Raw genomic sequence first — 20,167 nt, 5'->3', positions numbered from 1 at the left:
TGTGTTACATGTGTGTGGCACTCTGGTTATCACTCAGCCAACAAGGGACATTTATGTAAGATTTTATCCAAATTTAAGAGTGACAGGGAGTCAAAGTGATTGCATTCCTTTAGCAGTACTACTTGGTAGAGAGAAAACTGCTTTCCCAGGGAAGGCAGGGGAAGTGCAGTCAGCATCTCCAATTGACTGCAGTCTTGGGTGAGCTCATGTAAAAAGGAGTGAAAACTGTTCTTCCCCATCTGTATTGCTAGGTTAGCATGAGAGAGCATTTAAAATCTGAATAGTGAAATACCACATTTAATGTATGCTGAGTGAAAAAATTTCAGCAATTGATTGGAAGGCTCTTGAAATGAGCCCCAGCAGGACATCTGCTGCTGAGGTTGGGTTGCAACTAGCAGGAGGTCCTGAATGCAGACTTCTAATCAGAAAGCCCTTTATTTTCAAAATTATTTCCTAATTTATAGATGAAGAAAAATATTTTTGCTCATGCATAGATAGATTGTTGTGCAGAGAGCCAAATGTGCATTTTTTCTTTCAAGATGCTAGAAATGATAGGCAGATTGCAAGTAAGCCTTTTGAAGATTGCAAAGGATAAAGGTAGCGAAAGCGTTTCTTGAAAATATTTGAGAGCTTTTTCACTGTATATTGAAAACAATTAGCAATAAAGAAAATACTCAGAGCCATCAAAGTATAACTTTTCTGCCAGTTTGTATACCAGCATCCTAGTGCTTCTTTTTCTTTTCAAGAAAGTGAAACATTGCTTTGCTTTAAATTGTTTCATAAAAAATGACTTCATAGCTGGAATTAGTCACTCCAGGCATTTTTTTCTGCTAGTGCTTCAAAAAGGCATAAAAGCTAAAATATTAATGATGCCTTAGCGTTATTCATGATTAGTGGCTTGATAAGCTGATCCTCACAACAGGCTTTCAAATGTCTGTCTTGTTTTACAAAGGATTGAAAAGGAATTGCTGGCTGCTAGCAGTTTGTTGTGTCTTCTGAACTGACGTCAGTCAAAATTAGCAATTTTTAAAATTTTATTTTGTTTTGTTTCCTCTACCCTTACCATGCATAATGGGCAGCAAAGTTAACTTTAAGTCTGGAGATACATATGGAACTGTATGAGAATGAAGTCCTCTGTGACTTCATTATAATGACTTCACTAGCCTGCTGCACAGTTAGGACTTCAAAGATCACTTGTCATAATGAAGGTATACAGCCTTAAAATGTCAGAGCAAAATTAAGAAAAAATGTATAGCATATTTAAATGAATTACATCCTTGCAGTGTTACATTTTCACATTACTGTTTTGTTTTCTTTTTATGTGATTTTCCTTTTCCTGCCTTATTGAAATATTGCACCTCACTCTGAAAAGTAGGATGCTTATGAATGGCTGTATGATCTGCTTATGTGCATATACTTGCTAAATCTATGCCATAAAGGGAAGGGATGGATAAGACCTTGTCATTTACTTTTCCTCCTCATTGAAGGACTTTCTTTTTTACACTATATTTTCGAGTGCTTTGTCTCATCCAAAAAGAATCACTTACCTTGAGAGTGTATAAGATATCTTGTGATAACAAAAGGGAGGGATAAAATATGAGCATTCCTTAGTACAAGAACTGTTCTTCATTTCATTTGTAATAGATCCTTTAGGGTCTTTCGGAGAGGATCTCATAGACCTCACTGAGATCAAGTCTGGAAGACCGATCCAGTCTTGAATGTGTGCCTACTCTGTCCACATTCAAGTGCATTTAAGTGCATATTTTTTTGCTATACCTTTTTGCTTTTCATAAAGTAACTGAAGCTAGGTATTATTTTTATAATTAACTATAATCAATATTATATGATTTATGCAAATTATATAACATTTTATGTAGAAGCTTAAGGATGGTGACGATAGGGTTGAGTGTTTATAGGTAAGAATCAGGGGGAAGGCCAACAAGACAGATATGGTGGGAGTCTGTTATAGACCACCCAACTAGGATGAAGAGGCAGATGAAGTATTCTGTAAGCAGCTGGGAGAAATCTCACAATCGCTAGCTCTTGTTCTCGTGGGGGACTTCAACTTACCAGATGTCTGCTGGAAATACAATACAGCAGAGAGGAAACAGTCTAGGAGATTCCTGGAGTGTGTGGAAGACACTTTCTGACACAGCTGGTGAGGGAGCCAGCTAGGGAAGGCGCCCACTGGACATCTTGTTTGTGAACAGAGAAGGCCTGGTGGGTGATGTGATGGCTGGAGGCCCTCTTGGGCATAGCGATCATGAAATGATAGAGTTTTTGATTCTTGGAGAAGTAAGGAGGGGGTCAGCAGAACTGCCACCTCGGACTCCCGGAGGGCAGACTTTGGGCTGTTTAGGAGCCTGGTTGACAGAGTCCCTTGGGAGGCGGTCCTGAAGGGCAAAGGAGCCCAGGAAGGCTGGGCATTCTTCAAGAAGGAAATCTTAAATGTGCAGAGGGATCTGGACAGGCTGGATCGATGAGGTAAGCCAATTTTATGAGGTTCAACAAGGCTCAGTGCTGGGTCCTGCACTTGGGTCACAACAACCCCATGCAGCGCTACAGGCTGGGGGAGGAGTGGCTGGAGAGCTGCCTGGCAGAAAAGGACCTGGGGGTGTTGGTCGACAGCCAACTGAACATGAGCCAGCAGTGTGCTCAGGTGGCCAAGAGGGCCAATGGCATCCTGGCTCATATAGGAATAGTGTGGCCAGCAGGACTAGGGAAGCGATCGTCCCCCTGTACTCAGCACTGGTGAGGCTGCACCTCGAGTCCTGTGTTCAGTTTTGGGCCCCTCACTACAAGAAGGACATCGAGGTGCTGGAGCGTGTCCAGAGGAGGGCAACGAAGCTGGTGAAGGGTGTAGAGCATAAGTCTTCTGAAGAGCAGCTGAGGGAGCTGGGGTTGTTTAGCCTGGAGAAGAGGAGGCTGAGGGGAGACCTTATTGCTCTCTACAACTACCTGAAAGGAGGCTGTAGTGAGGTGGGGGTCAGTCCCTTCTCCCAAGTAACAAGTGATAGGACGAGAGGAAACGGCCTCAAGCTGCGCCAGGGGAGGTTTAGGTTGGATATTAGGAAAAATTTCTTCAGTGGAAGGGTGGTCATGCACTGGCACAGGCTGCCCAGGGAAGTGGTTGAGTCCCCATCCCTGGAGGTATTTAAAAGACAGGGAGATGTGGTGCTGAGGGAGATGGTTTAGTGGTGGACTTGGCAGTGTTAGGTTAACAGTTGGACTTGATGATCATAAAGGTCTTTTCCAACCTGAATGATTGTATGAATCTAAAATACATTCTATAAAATAAATGAAATATTTTAATAAGTGAGTATAATTAGCCAGTAAATGTACTGGTAATTCAGTCCATGGGGTACATGCTGAACTTTCATTTACACAAATACGGAGCATTACCACTGGGGTATGGATATTTGCTGGTGGGACTGAGAGCAAAATTTTGACTTACTGTATTTTCTGACCATGTTAACAGTCCTCCACAGTGCTCTGTGGTGATCAGCCATGACTAACCTATAAAATATGGTTTTCTGTGACATGCTGTTTACATTCAAGATTGATCCAACCATCAGTTTTTGTTTATCCCAAAAAGCAACAGTCAATACTGATCTACCTTGCTATAAGCCCCTTTTACTTAAATCCACATCTGCTATAATTTTTTGTCCTTTTACCTATATTGGAAAATCCTCTTAGTCCATTCTGATACAGTTTGATATTACTGTTCTCCTGTGACTATTTTCATAATTCCTTTTTCTTGTTTCTTTCATGACTTTTTCTTTAGAGGAAAACTAATGAGGGGAAATTCTTCCCCATCTGATCTATAAACAGCAGTATCATCTCTTCTAATTGACAAAACTTGTGGCAGTTTTGTGTTCTTAATAATTCATTTGTTTTCTAAATTGATTCTTACACTGACAATGGGTAGATCGATATTCTAACTCCATGGTTATAATTGCATTCTTAAATCAATATTTACAAAGCTCTTAGCAAGGAATAAACTGCTTCCTCAATTTAGGTTGATAGTAAAGCAGTGCTCCAACATTCAGATCAACGTTTTGGGAATAAAAACCAGTATAAGTTCTTTCCTATAGTTACCCCACAAATTTAATTTTGTTTAACAAAAATACTCTAAATTTCAATAGTACATTATAAATATAGTGTGATCCAGAGCTAACGGTGAAGTCATTGCACCAGTTTTTTTGACAGTAAAAAGTTAGAGGTTTGATGAATTTCAAACATACTGTAATTACCTTTTTTGTGTTAGTTTACACTATTTTTAGTAATACGAAGACCATAGAGAACAAATGTACATAATAACTTCCACAAGAATATTCCATTAAATTTTAATTAATGCAAGTATTTTTATCAAAGCATGGAGATGGTATTACATACTTTGAAGATTTTTTTGTTTGCTTTATTAGTTGATCTAATTAAGATGGCTAATTTTGAGCTTATCAGAAGTAAAATAAATCTTAGCAGTGATGTGACAATGAAATTTACTTATTACTATTAGGAAGTGACAAGCATTAACAGTCATGCAACATGGACATATTATTTGAGAGGTCTCAAATAAGAAAAACATGAATATATGATTGCTGGCAATTAAAATAGTTTTATGTAAAACTGATCTTGCCAAATAAATCTGATTTTCTTTTTCTATGGGATTACCAGATTAAAAATAATTTATAAAGAAACAGATGTAAATTTAGGTTTTCATCATCCAAAATCATTGTAAAGTAACCATTTCAGGTCAATTAAATAGTGATTATCTGATATCTCATAAAGAAGCTGTTGTTGAGGCCAGATACAGACTTCAAGCTATTTTTAAAGGGTATCTGGTGGAATCAGTACTCGATGTGACACTAGTTGGTGCTTTTGCCCATTGTCTGAAAATTAGAATTAAAGCTGATAGAATGTACAGAAAATACAAAGAGCAACACACAAATGATGAAGAGTACACAGCACACAGGCATTGAGTAGTGTTTTATACAGCTGTGGGAAGATGGCATTCTAAGAAGAAAGGGGGGATAATAAGGTAATTAACTAGTTGAACCTGAGCTCAAAGCACTGTGTTGTGTCTGAGGAAAGGACATAGTAGTAATGGTTTTTAGGCAGAGGGGTGTCATATATTAATAACAATATACAACAAAAAAGTTGATGGAAAGTATGCTTGACCGAAGGAGGATTACAAAGTTCAGCTTATTATCTGTACCCAAGAAATAGTTAAATGACTTCTGATAGTGGGTAGAGCTTTAATTGTCAAAACCAGACAGCAAAGGTGACTTGTCTGGAAGTTGACATCACACAAATTCATATTAGAATATTGGAAAGCGCAGACTTCCAGTGGTGAGGGTACTCGGCCACAGAGGTAGCTCACCTATGGAGGTAGGGTACCTTGTTGGTAAGGATGGTATTCAGTTCTATAAGGGACTCTCTTAAGTTTTAGGAGACCAAGTGGAGGCACACACACTTACAATGTTGTGTAAATAGATGTGTAGTGTAATTGCATTTGCGTTGCATCTGTTAGTGAAATGTCAATGACTAACGTAGCCTGGGACATCAGGGGACTCAGCTGGGGAATAGTTTTGATCTTATACCCTTTGTATTTCATATTTTCTCTGACACGAGTTTAAAAAGAGGGCAGGTGATACTTATTTCCCAGTTTGTTATCTGGCCTGATGCTTGGCACTGTCCTGGGAAATGGGCTGGCAAGCTTGGCTTCTCTGAGATGTGGGCATTGCGCTGGACTCAGCACTACAGGAAAATATTAAGCACCATCAAAATAGATCTTTGTTTCAGGGTCTGGAAGGGGTATAAACGTGGAGATGATGAAATTCAGGATCCCAAAGAGACTCATGTGAGAAGTGAGGTTTCAGGTGCTCAGGTTAGTTACTGTGATAGCACCTGTAGATGTGTGTAGCAGAAAACCAGCTCCTTTTTTGGGCCTTTGTCCCAGATGGCCAGGGTTTCACAGGGAGTGATGCTATCCCTTGGATTCACCATCACATGGGTAGTGTTAATTGAAAGAGAAGCATGGTGGTTTTCAGGGACTGCCTGAATTGGCTTCTGTTCTTCAGGAGGGTGGGGTTCTCTCATAAAACCTTTTCTCCTGCCGTACTGAACCACAGTATTTTTTCCTAAGTTCAAGGGAGAATGTTCTCTGAAAGCTGTATCTAATATGAGCCCGCGCTGAAACAGGTAAATTGAAGCTAATGCCTATGTTCTGTGTCTCCTTTCACACCTCCTTTTATGTTGACATTGAACTTTGGGGTAACAGAATAGTTTATATCATAAAAAAGAAAAACCTATTATCTTTAATCGTTTATTGATTAACTATGCTGCTAAGTAAAAACCTAATACCTAATTTAAATTAAAGCTTAGTTAGTGACTTTTATCTGAAATCTTACCTTTTTTAGACACTTTTTTTCCTTGAGAAGGAAAGGGAGATTGAGTTTAAATGTTAACTCAACAGTAACTGTTGGGGAAAGAAAAGTTGTTGGGTTTTTTCCTGTGGAAAGTTAGATAATGGTTATCTAAAGAGCTGTAGCATAGACATCAGCACCATGCTTCACACTCATCTCAGATGATCTATAACTGGTAGCATACTTACTTGACTTGCCAGGTTTCTGTGTCTTTATTTGGAATACTACCAGCAGACATCATTTTTATTTCAGGTAACTGAAACTTCCAAGGATGTTGGCAGCGGTGGTTGTAATGCCTGCTAGTTAAAGAATGGCATTATAGTACAGTAATATCTTGTGCTTGATATTTAGTATTGCCTTTTATCCTGTGGGAGTCCATACTGCTTTATAAAGTATGTTTACATATAATCGTTTCACTGTCCACTTAAAAGCATTACCAAAGGATTATGGTAGAGTTTGGTATAGGAAGAAACCCATCCCTAACCCAGAATGCAAAGCATTTGAGGATAGCCAAAAAAAGGTGTCTGATCACATAACACCAGCTCAGTTCATACAATCATAGAATCACAGAATCGTTAAGGTTGGAAAAGACCCTTAAGATCATTGAGTCCAACCGTTAACCCAGCACTACCAAGTCCACCACTAAACCATGTCCCTAAGCACCACATCTACACATCTTTTAGATACCTCTGGGGATGGGAACTCAACCACTTCCCTGGGCAGCCTGTGCCAGTGCCTGACTACCCTTTCGGTGAAGAAGTTTTTCCTAATATCCAACCTAAACTTCCCCTGGCGCAGCTTGAGGCTGTTTCCTCTTGTCCTATCGCTTGATACTTGGGAGAAGAGACTGACAGTTCCTTATTTACCATTTCTCTTGTAGGCACATGGACAATTAAGAGTAATGCTCTTTGGTATCAGAGTTCCAGCATAAGTGTTAAAGCTCTAACTGCTACTGCAATGATACTGAAGTTTATTATTTTCATATTGTTTTTATCTATCACTGTCAAAGTGCCTTACAAAGGAACTCACTGTTATTGTTGTCATCTTGCAGATAAGGAAGCCAAGGCATGGGGAGGGGAAGTGATATGCCCAAAGCTACTAGATGGATCAGTGCAAGTGAAACAAGCTGAAAACAGGTTTCCTATGCACAGATAAAAAGCTTTATTTCTAAGGATACAGCGCCTTCCCTTTGCTTATGGAGAGAGATACAAAATTACAGGACCTACAATCCCAAACATTACAACCATGGGGGATTTGTAAGCTGTTTGAGAGATGGTCTTGTTCTGATACTTTTACAGTGTTAAAAATCGCTTTCATTGACCATTTCTTCAGAGCAGCTGCACTGCTTGTCTCCTGATAGACTTCAAAAATGTTAATTTTCCAGTCTGTAGTCCATCCTGATGCTTTCTGCTTTTTTGCTGTTTTTCCTTCTCAGATAAGCGCTTGTTTGGTGTGCTGCTGTTTCTGAACAACTTACATCCTATGACTACGTCCTGTGCAGATCGGTCAAATCACTGGCTCTTATGAGTACTGTTTTTAACAGAAAATTTCTTGCCATGAAGACTGCGTGCTGTTTTATGTTCACCGTTATAGGGCAGGAAACTAAACTGCTTCATTCTTAAGTAAAAAGCTGATTTGAAATGTAACTTTAAGTTTGCTAAATTTGGGAACAGTAGAAAATATGTTTATTTCAGAAAACTGCTTTCTCAGAAGTCATAATGAGGCTTTGACAGCCAGATCATTTGTATTTTGATAACACACACAGGTTGTAAAATGTTTTCTTTCCTTTAGAAATGTTGAAATGGAGCTGTGTTTTAAAAACTCTGCAGAAAATCTGAGAATTCCTCTGGCAAAATGTCAGTGAATCAGCAATTTAAGGATCTTTAAAAAAAAAAAAAGACACAGGTTGAATAATCTTGTGACTCAGGAGTAAAATTAATTTTTTGGCAAACTTCTTTAGGTGATTTAATTAACAGTATTATGTTTAGAAAAAACAAAAGAGTTGAAAGGTAATTTTTTAGGTGAAATGTATAAACTCAGTGTTTGGGACACTCAAGTGGGATTTAAATCTCAGCTCCTTGAGGAGAGCACTGAACCCTAGTCCCCCTATTCCTGTGTAACCGCTGTAAGCATTAGGTTATTATTTTCCCTCTCCCGTTATTATTTTCCCTCTCCCATCAAGTTGAAGAGATGATGGTGAGGTCTTTGAAAATTATAGCTAAAGGATAGTCTATAGCGGTACAGGCTTATGATATGCAATCACATATTTATGTTGGGTATTGATTTACTTCTGAATTCTCTCAGTGCCAGGAGGCACACAAGGCGCGAACATCGTTCTTCCACTTCGATCGGTCTGCGGCTGCGTGCTCTGGAGTCCAAGGGCCACAGCGCAGTCTTCTGTTGGTTTTTTCCTCAAGACATGACCGATCCAGTTCCATCTCCTCCTCCTCACTTCATTACTGATTTTCTCCATCTCCAAGTTGATGCTCGTCGTTTCTGCAACTTTTTATTTTTTTTTTTCCGGGAGGAGGTAGTTGGCCTCCTGCCCAGCCCCCATGACTTGGAGGGCCAGTGGTTTTTCTGTCAGGGTGGCCTTCCCTTAGGCTGCGTTGGTTCGTGGCACCTTCTTCAATTTTATCCGGTGCACCCTCCAGAGAGGGATCCCCTATCCACCACCCAGGGGACGCGCCTTCTAGCCGTGCAGCCCCAGCCGAAGGTTTGATTTACTTGGGTCACAAAAAATTAAGAATGAATGCTAAGGAGGGTGACCCCTTCTCTTGGGCACGCAGAGCGTACAGGGGGTGTTTGCCAACATCTGGCAAAGAGTGACCTGTGCAGTAAGCCCCAGCCTGCAGCGAGCACAGCTGGCTTGACTCTAGGAGAGGACGATGATTCAGACACAGGCTGTGCCTGAACTTCCCCGTGCTGAGCTGTGGGCAGCTATGCATTTGGCAGTCAAGTTTTCCTGCATGATGAAGCAAGCTGCTCTCTCCAAACTTCACTTTGCGAGGTGAAATGCCAACAAATTAAGATTAAAAACATCTGCAGATGACTGCATTTTTTGATGGATTTCGACTGCAGGCCATAATTCAGTACTTAATCTGCCTAAGCCTGTCAACACAGGGAGCTGAACCTCAACTAGCTACTGCACGTGATTCTCTCCGGGTAGCCAAGGCACTTGGCAGCTTGTTTTTTCTATATCGTCAATCGACACAGCAGGCTTTAACTAACTTGTGCCTGTGACACCAGCTGTTGCAAAGCATTATTTTGGAAATGCATTGGTCATCCCACTGCATTGTGATTGTTGTCTTTTTATGGGCATTATTTTTTAATTTACTTTTGATATGTTGCAGTAAATTCACAAGTTATTTATTAGCATGTCAATAATAATATATTATGTGCCATATGCAATGATCGTACCAAAGCCCTCTGCGTTTTCACATCCCAAAATAAGCAGGCCAGTTCAGATACTTAAAAACTACATGAGAATCCAAGCATTTGCTTTTTATGAAAAAGTGTGGCTTCCCATTTGAAAGTGGCTAAAATTTCTCTGGGAACCAAAGTATTTAGTTTGTAAGATACCTAGCACTGCTGTTATTTAAATAATATGATGTATCATCTGAAGTTATAAATAAGCAAGAATGAATATCTCTTTAAGCCATTTTACTTAAGAAATAAAAAAACCCTGTGAAGTATCACTGATAAAATATAATTTTTAATCCAGCTTTGAATCATGATTAGAAATCAATTATTTAAATTGATTCGGACTTAAATATGATTTCAGCCCACTTTCAGCACCGTTACTTTGTGATATAGGGACGTTTTTGTGAGAAATTAATATTGTAGTTAGCACATTATCATTTTCTAGACTTAAAGAACATCATTCATGTCCTCTTAAGTGATCATTTCATGGTTTTATCAGTTACAGGAAGCTTTTACTTTTCCTACTAGCTGTAGGATTTTTACCAGCCTCCAGGTAGAGTATGACCCATTAACCACTATTCTTCTGTCCAATGAGTTTTTTACCCGTCTGGTTTCCCTCCATCCAGATACAAGAATATTGTGGGAGGCCGTGTCAAAGACCTTTCTAAAGTTGAGGTAAATGACATCTACTGCTCTCCTCTCATCCATAAATCTAGTCACTGTATCAGAGAAGGCAATCAGGATGATCAGGCATGATTTACCCTAGATAAAAATATTTTCAGTTCCCAGTCACCTTTTTCTCCTTCATGTGCCCAGAAATGTGCTCCAAGATGACTTGCTCCATTATTTTTCCAGGGACCAAAGTGAAGCTGACTTGCCTCTATTTCCCTGGATTATTCTTTTAGCCTTTCTTGACGACATTTACTTTCCCTTAGTCACCAGGGATCTCCCTCAATTTCCATGACCTTTCAAAGACAATATAGAGTGGTGTTAGAGGGACATCAGCCAGTTCTCTTCAACAGTCTTGGATGCAACCTGTCATGTCCTGTAAACCTTTATGGTTTGAGTTCTCTCGGGTAATCCCTGATTCAGTCCTCATCTACTGATTGTAGTTCTTCCCGTTGAGCTCTTTCACTGATCACAGGGGCTGGAAGACCAACTGAGGCAAAGGCTACACTGAGTACCTCAGCCTTACCTGTGTGTACTGTCACTAAATCCCACACCCCATTCAGCAGCAGGCTCACACACTCCTCCTTTAGCCTTTTATTACCAATGTGGTTGTAAAAGCTCTTCTTATTGCCCTTGGCATCCCTTGAACACCTTGGCTTCAGTTGAGTTTCAGCCTTCCTGAGCCCATCCAGACATGTCCATGTGATGTTTCTAAATTTCTCCTCTGTAGCTTGTCCCTGCTTCCATCTCCTGAATGCTGTCTTTTGAGAGTCATGAGTTCCCTCCTTAGGCAAGCTGGTCTCCCGAGAAGTCTTCTTGTTTGGAAATGTGCAAATTAATGTGTTCCTGCTAATGGAAGCTGCAGCACATACAACACCGCCAAACACAGGTTAGAGACTCTTAGCTCAGAAGTTTTATTACACTTATCCAGAATAGAATCTCCTTGTTATTTAATACTTGGGGGGAGGAGGGAGAGCTAACTTAATCTGTTATTTGGTAAATTTTTTAGTCCTTAGATGGTAATTAGAGAAGATAATTTATCTGGCACAGCTATTATGAGTTTTGGCATCCTGATGGATTCTATTTTGACAAAAGGATTCCACAGTAACATAAATATTTTTTGTCATATTAATCAGCTGTTCCTTTAATAATCTTTAATGAAGAAATGTAAAATTTTATTATTAAATAGGACAAGAAGCCTGAAGAATAAAAATAAGTAATTGTAACTATTCTTAAAGGTGTCTTTGGCAATGTTTCTCCTTCATATGTACATGTTTAGTATTTATAGAGCAAAGTATAGTAGCTTAAGATTAAAGGTAAGTATGTTCAATTTAATCTTAATTACATTATTTTTTACTCACTTTATGTACCAATCAAAAGGTATGTAATGAAATTTTTATTTTCAAGGGTGAGGGCAAGACAAACTGTTTAATAGAACATTATTTTAACTTATTATTGCCTGGATCTTGCTTTTGTTATGAGATAGCAAAATAGCCGTGGATCACTGCCTGCTTTCCTGTGACGTAGCTTGATATACATAGTGCATCCAAGAGGAAGACTGGGGAGTATGGAGTGGTGACGGTGAGTGGAGGGAAATATGACTTGCCAGCAGCATCGGAAGCAGCATGGCTGGCTCTTCAGGCCTTAGCCACGGCTCTCAGCTCTTCTCTTCACCTCTGCTCTCTGTAGCAAACAGAGTCTTGTGCTTGGATGAGAAAACATTAATTTTTCCTTGCATTGTTGAGAGCCCTTCAGCTGTCTGAGTCGCAATTTATTTTAAGAGACTGAGACAAAGAGGACAGAAGCTTAATTGCAGATTAATTTCTGGGGGGTCCATAGAATCAGCTGTCTGAAGGAGAGTGATGGGCAGTGGGAACAGTGTCAGTACTGTATTAGTGTAGGATCATCCATTTAGAGCTCAATATTAATGAGTTTTGCTGCATGCTTTACATTCATTTGTTGAATCTAGCTGCATGTAGCAGTTGTTTACATTATTTCACTGAAGTCTAAAAAGATTTGTATGGTAAAGTATCGGTAGCAAAGCTCAAATAAATTTACTGCAGAGACAAATGAATAAATACAATGTTTCAAATATAAGAGTCTAACCAGATGTCATTTTTGAGCCCATGGCTTGTAGTTAATTAAATGGTGAAATACATTTGCACATAATACAGTGTGTGCTGTGCCAAGTGCCTGTGCTTGCTGGGTTTTGAAGATCGCTTGGTGCTGCAGCTCCGGGCAGCCTGCAGCATGAGGAGCCTCCTTGGTGTCTCGCTGCCTGCTTTGCTTTATATGGTGCCACCCGAGAGGGGTGCTTAGTAAAAAGACATTAATTCTGAAGATCTGATGAGGGGCAGACAGAACAGGGTAAGGAGGCCAAGCAGTTTATTAACTACCACTTTGACATTTGACTAGGAGTGAGCAAGTCACTCTGAGTGGTCCTGAGGAGGTGCACGGGGGCAGAATTGCCTTACAGCTGTGTCACTGCTACTCCGTCCCTGTCCCCGTGATCTCTACCTGCTCACACAGCCTACTCCTGCGTCAGATTGCTGTGACACCGAATTCTGCTTGAAGTCAGTGCAGATCCTGGAAACTGAAATCTGAACAAATGACACCACCTGAATTTTGGGGTTGTATAAAGCACAGACAACTAGGGGGGAGAGATTTTATTAGTGGGGCATAGAGGGAATGCTGTCGAGAGGGGCTCTCGTACCAGTGGTATGTGCCAGTCCTAGCTTGGGTGTAGATATTTTAGGTAATCTGGTAAAAGAACTGTGGACTCGATGTGTCTGTTAAGTCACTGTTTGGTCCGACGTCATTCTTTATGCTTCTTTCTGCTTAAGGAATAAAAAGAATATAAATATAAAACCTTTTGTAAACAGCTTTGAAATCTCTGATGCAAAGTGCTATAAGAAATGAATTTACTAACACATCTTTGAGAAACTGATGTAGAGGGCTCTGGGGAAGGGATGGATCTGCCCATTCCCTGAAGAGGTTATTAGGGCTCTGCTGTGTGTCGGGACAGTGTCCTTGATTACCTCTCATTGTGAAGGGTGAGGTTATTTAAATTAACTTCTCCTGTATGAGTCTGGTCTTCCCTACTAACATCGGACAAAGCAATCATAAACAGTAAGTTGTAGTGTGAGGGCAAATGATGTGAAGTACTGTCTGTCTCTGTGTACTGTATGTTGCAGGAAGATAATGATGAAAGAGTTGTTCATTCCAAAGGGAATAAAGCCAAACCATATGATGTGTGTGGTCGTCCTGCGTGCAAGCTGTATCTCTTTTTCTCTCCAGTGTGAAAGTAGAATTTGTCACCTTGTAGTATAACTGCAATTTATCTTCTGCTTTCTTCCTTTTTGTATTTGGTTTTGGTTTTGAGATTGAGCGGGTATTTAAAAGGATGATTTTAAGAAATTGGGTTAAGAAAATTATTTTTGGTGAAGACTGAATCTAAATAATTTTAAAAGAAATTATCTTCTGTATGTATCTTACAGTCTTTTGATGTCTCAAAGAACAGCTAAAGCAAACACCGCCTCAAACCCTATGTTAATTAGCATTTTTAACCAGAAAAAATAACTTTCTAATTCACAATTATGTAATATCAGGATCTTTATTTAAAATCCTTCTTTCTTTTTAAATTGCATCCATCAATATGGATAGTTCTTTCTACCTGTGTGCAAAGCTCTGTAAATTATTTGTAAGTGCTCTTAAGTGATTCTTTGCCTTAGTTTATCTTCAGATGAATAACAGGTTTCTACTTGGTCTCGTATTCCTTTGTACATATATATCAAAACACAGTTTAGTTTCCACTGTGGAACTCTCAGGGAAGGCATTTTTTTTTGTTATTTATTTAAATGAACTGCTTTTTCTTGAAATACTAAGTTCTGTTAGATTTTGTCATTTATTTAAAAATGTGAATTGTTTTAATTGTGGCGTAGTATGTTACTGTTTTATAAAAGAAGGAAAAATGATTTATTGTGGTTCTCTAAATAAGTCTGCGGTGTCCAGCTGATGTCCGAGGGGTGGCACACACCTTTTGCCTGCCTTCAAGCCAAGGTGGAAGATGTAACTCATGTACACAGCATGGAAATATATTTGTACAGAAAACACAACACGAATCCCCTGGTCAAATGACCACTCAAGAAGATGTAGATGCCTTGACTTTCTAGTTGTCCAGCCTGCACATGTAAATGCCTTGCAGCCAAACCTGCTAAGCTTTCTGGGGTAGTCCGTAGCAGAGAAATGGTTTCCTATTCTCTTAGGAGGTAAAGGAAAAAAAAACTTGGGCAATGTGGAGGAGAGTGTTGCAGAAGGGGAGGAGTGAGTTGGAAGAAAATATGAAGGTGCTGCATTAGGGAGGGGGATCCAGGAGACAATGCAGTAAGGTGAAGGGAAGAAGAGGGTGCCAATTTGGCTGGGCACTACTGCAGTAAGGAAAGATGGGCAGGGAGCACAGCCTGGGATATTAAAACAGGAAGGAGGATTCAAGCTGATATTCTGAAGTGCCATTTTGCCTACAGCCAGAATTCTTTGGCAAACATTTAATTGTAGGCATTTTTTCTCTCCGAAAGGGACTCTTTCTTTGCCGTATCATAGGCATCTGTCTGTTAAAAATACAATTTTGGTTTGTGCTTTTGGAAAGTTATATGTATGTCAGACACCCGTCTTTAATACATCAATGCTCCAGTCTTCTGATTTGGTCCTGGAGAAGTGGTACAAATAGAGAATAAGTTGGGTGTGCTGACTTTGTGAAGAGCAGGGACCTCTTCAGTAGTATCACTGCCTTTGAAGAAAACTGGTTGTATATCGCTTGAGACAATTATTTTGCTCTTCAACTGTGTGAAGTTACCACTCCCTAGTAATATCCAACGTTTCTCATACGTAAGAAGCCCTCAGTCTTTTTGACCGTGTAATTTATAAAATCTGCTGTTAGGACAATTTGCTTGGGCCATACTACTGATCTGGTAACGTATGTATTACTTCTTTTCTTCAGAGGCATATGTATAAATACCGCTGACCTGTTTTTTGTCAGAATTATGTTTGAATACTTAGGTAAAACCTAATATCTGGTACTATCTGGAAAGTAATTTCTTTTAATGATTTTAGTAAAGAAATATTAAACTGCTTTATTATTGGGCTAAAGGAAAATTTAGTAGAAATTATCAGTATCATTAGCCTTTTAAATTTCAAAATTACTTTCTGGCTTCCTATAGGATGCTTATAAATAAATTAAGTCCTACTAGAAACATGGAAAAAAAGCTTTTTAAGTTAGCTGTATCATTCACATCTCCTGATGAAGTCATAATATGTTTTGCTTTTGATCTGTGTATGGACAGGACCAAAACTATAATTCAATCTTTACTTAGATCCATAGATCCTAATTACAGCAGTGCCCATCTTGCTCAAGGATTTAGCATGGCATATGCATTACTTTTTCATAGAAATAAAGTAGCTCAATATTTGGTTACTAGAGGAAGTATTGGAATATGGTGATCACATATTTGACTTTGTCTGCAGTTAGAATGCACTTAGGTTGGGGAGTAGTATAGAGATGGAATTTTTTTTTTTTTCCCAGTGGTTTCTTTGAGATCACTTAAGCAAGCAAGTCTGGCTGGCTAGTAATGTGCTGATTCTGTAACAAGGAGAGAAAGTCGTAAAAGAAGCAGCACTATAATATAAACAGAGTAAAATTAGGGGTATTTTTGCACTGGGATGATATGTCTCTTAAGAAAACAGAAACATTCTACTATAGTGTTCCTCCCCCAGTAAAGCCCCAGCTGACACAAATGGGTGACTGCATGGCTGAGACAGGCTGGAGAATCCATTATTACTGGTTTTTGAGATTAGGCTGCAGAGCTCAGGTAGAATTAATGTGTTGCCATCTCTCATTATCTCTGCAGGATGCTTTGTTCATATAGCTCTTGCTGTTTCATTCAAGCCTGAAGACAATTTAACTGTTGGCCAAAAATAAGTGTCATATTAATATTGTAGGACTTATTTCTTCAGTTGAGATTTCTGGAGCTTCCAAACCAGAAAGTTTCATTACTGTTGATAAAGGTTCAGAATTTCTTCTTGATGTTGTATTTTTAAAACCTATGCATGGCTGCAGAAATGAGGCTCCCTACCTGTAGGAATGCTCTTTTTGCTTCTCCTGGAAAATGGGCCCCTTTCTTAACTCTTGAGGACATTCTTTGGTAGGTAATAAACGTGAGTTGTATTTCTCTTGGATTGTTAGAGAATAAATTAGGCACTAATTAAAACCTTGAAATACATTTCCAAACTCCCTCCCACAGCAATATCCAGATTCATACAAATTTGTATGAGCCAAACATTTGATGAGATCCAAGCCAACACACAGCATATTACTTGTCTGTGACCTGAAGCAATCATAAATTGTAGCTATTTTTTCCAGTTAAAAAGTATGAAAAATATTCTTATTATTTGTAATAAAGCAGAACTTTTCAAACAAAACTATGAACTATAAATTAATGAGTACCTTCTGAATTCGGGACACATGTAGAATTGAAAGAGGTCTATTACAGAAGTTGAAAATCTATATTTAATGAATACACCCACTACATCTATTAAATTGGCAAGATAATAAATGTGCAGCCCTCTCTTTTGCTTGAGAAGAACACATTCAACATATTCATTAGCTGACAGTTTTACCAGTTGTTGCAAATACACTTCATCTACACTTTCCAATTACTTATGAACTGTGCATTGCTGTGCAAGTATCAAGCAAGCTTGCAGTCAGTCTGCTCTGAGCACTCATCCTATATTTTTTGGGCACTCACAGTGCCTACTTTTATGGCTTGAGTGGAGTTATGGCCACAAAAGTTATAGAGATGGGTACTTTGTGACTTTTAGTAACTTTGGCGTAATTTGTTTCTCATTCGATTCAGCTTTGTCCTAGATAATGCATAAACATGTGGCATTTCCAGTCTTTAAATGTCATATTCATGCAATGGAAGAAACAGTTTGTTTGGCATTGAGTGGGTCCATCATAACAGTGGGATAAAAAACTTGGCTCATCTGTTTTTGAGTGTCAAGGTATTCCTGAGATTTTCTGAAGGACATCTCTGTCTCTGCCCAAGCTTCCTTTGGCCACATGGTGCCTCTCATATCTCTGTAGAATCACAAAGTGTTAAACTATAGTCATGACAAGCAAGAACAAGTGAATTGATTTTTCTTGGCAGATCTGTGCATGATATGCTTCTTCCAAATAGGATGGGCTGGAGAATCCATTATACCTCTGTGGGCTTATGCCTTCAGTCTTACCTCCTTTTTACGCGAGATCGCTGTAGTTAGGGGTTCTATTAAAATGTGTAGTGAATGGTTACCTGGTAGCCACAGATAACTGTTGTGTTCTGCAAGTGAATTTTGAGTGTATTGGCCAATGCAGATTTCCTCACGTTATATATTCTCAATGGAGAACATCAGCACTAACATAACTTGAGTATGTTGCCTTTCATAATCAGATGTTGTCAGAACCTGACACAGATGGTGGCATTCAGCCCACAGCAAAGATGCTCTGCAAATAGAAAGCTCATCTTGAGAAATTATGAAGCTAATATGCACCTTCTGGTTTTAATCCTCAGGTGTTACATGAGGATTTCCTTCATGCTTGTTCCATTTGTTTATTGCCATAAACATTGTTTACATAGTATTTGGTTGGTGGAGGAGTTGCTCTAAAGCGAAACATGCTTTTATGATGGCTTAAGAGTTAAGAAGGGAGGTATGGAAGAACCAAAGCATATTATGTGGTATTTTTGATTTGCTGGTGGCTTTTACACCAGTTTTCCCCATTCCCTTTCTTCCTGATTGCTTCCTTGTCTTGATGAGAAGTGATACAAAATGGCAAGCAGGCAGATGCTGTGGATGTTTACAATAATGTCTGACAGCTAGAAGGAGATATATTCATGGAAGAGAAAAAAGACAGTCGTTTCCACCACATACAGGAGATGATATAGAGGCCTGTGCTCAGTTGGCCTTTGAAAGCTGTTTTCTAATACAGGACTGAAAACATTACATGACAACTGGTGTATCTGAGTTAATACTAGGGTGCCTTGCCTAGGCTTGCCAGCCGGAGGGGTTAAAACCAGAAGCGGTTCTGGTCCAACATGATGGATTCTGTTTCTACGAATGGTGTAGTTTCAGGAGGTGAGACTGGCCATACCGTGCTAAAAGGCTTAGTGGGCCTTGTGTTCAGACATGTCTCTTGGCAGAGCTAAGTTCTCATTTAGTTAACTGGGCAACTATTATAGGGGCATTTTACAAATTGAATGCAATTGTATAGACCAAGAGTTTTCAAGAGGCAAGTTTGTAGGTAAAAGTGACTTAAATGATTGTGAGACTGCCAAGTGGCCAGCGCGTTTGGTTCGTTTTGAATAATTTTATGTCACTTTTAGATTATTAGAAATATATCGTAATTAATAATAGTATATTCTTGCCCACTGTTTCCTGGGCAGCATGCAACAGCCCCTTCCCCTGCTCTTCCTGAACTTCATTCTTTCATCTTAAAAACCCAACAATAACAAAAAAGTAAAACGTCTCCGTACAATTTCATATTTCTCATTTCTCTATGATTTGCAGGCCAAATTTATTTACCCTGTAAATACAAGAAAACTTGAACTTGAAGCTCTGCCATCTTGTGCAGAAATTCAGCATTGAAACTGAGTATCTGACATGAGCATGAAGATGTATCTTACTCACAAATATGTGCATTAATCTATGTATCGTACACTACTTAGAGCTGGAAAAATAGTGAATGGTAGAACTTTTTAAAAATTATGAACCACTAGGTTATGTGTTCGTCACGGTTTTGTTTTTCATAAGGATGGTGAATCTGAAGCCACTGTTACTCTTCTTGTGTTTTAGGTGCTGTAGCAGTTTTGATCCCTCGCCTAGACCTGGTGATTTCTTTCGTCGGAGCCGTCAGCAGCAGCACTCTGGCACTGATTCTGCCGCCGCTGGTTGAAATTCTCACTTTCTACAAGGAAAACTTAAGTTTATGGACGATATTTAAAGACATTTTTATAGCTGTCATTGGAGTTGTTGGATTTTTAACAGGGACGTATGTGACGGTTGAAGAAATCATTTATCCTGCATCCACAGTTCTAGCTAATGCAACAGAGAGCATCTCTGCGGATTTAAATGCTACAAACTTGGTGGTTGGTTTAAAGTAATAACCAGGCGCTGTGAACTATTTTGTTCCTTAACAAGGAATCCTAGATGGATGGCAGACCTACGTGTGGGACAAATTCCATTTCCAAATGAATTTTTGAAAAATAGCATGCAGCCCTTTCTCACTCTGTTGTTTGTTCTTTCCTTCATTCCTTCCCATCTGCTCCCTGAATTAACCCCTTTGCTCTCAACCTCTGCTCATCTAGTGAAAAACTGAATTGATGTAAGGATTTAAAATATATACATGAATATAGGAAGAAAAAATGATTTTAGGTTATTTGCAAGAAAAAAAAAGAATTTTTATAAGGAAGTCAAGATGTCTTCTCCTCAGAAAAGGTGGAAGTCAATCCATTCATCATATCTAGGCACCAAGTCTAGGCACTACTGTTTTCACTCCAGCTCTGTTGTAAGGGTTGGAGTGGGAGCTCAGTGATGCATAGACCTTCTCTTGGCTGTCTCTG

General features: G+C 39.2%; 1 protein-coding gene across 1 annotated transcript in view; it reads left to right on the top strand.

Annotated features, from left to right (window-relative positions):
- The window catches only part of SLC36A4 (solute carrier family 36 member 4), a gene marked incomplete at both ends in the record, with an annotated part of 123,927 nt that extends 104,219 nt beyond the window's left edge, over positions 1–19,708 (top strand). The window contains one exon of the mRNA XM_082337932.1: positions 19,401–19,708. Within this exon, the coding sequence (XP_082194058.1) occupies positions 19,401–19,708 (308 nt within the window). The remainder of the gene's footprint in view (positions 1–19,400) is intronic.
- Positions 19,709–20,167: the final 459 nt, after the last annotated feature.

Source organism: Platalea leucorodia, assembly GCF_965183815.1.
Source record: "Platalea leucorodia genome assembly, chromosome: 2".
Classification (NCBI taxonomy): Eukaryota; Metazoa; Chordata; class Aves; order Pelecaniformes; family Threskiornithidae; genus Platalea; species Platalea leucorodia.
The sequence above is the reverse complement of the archived record's forward strand: the minus strand, read 5'-3'. Positions and strand labels throughout refer to the sequence as shown.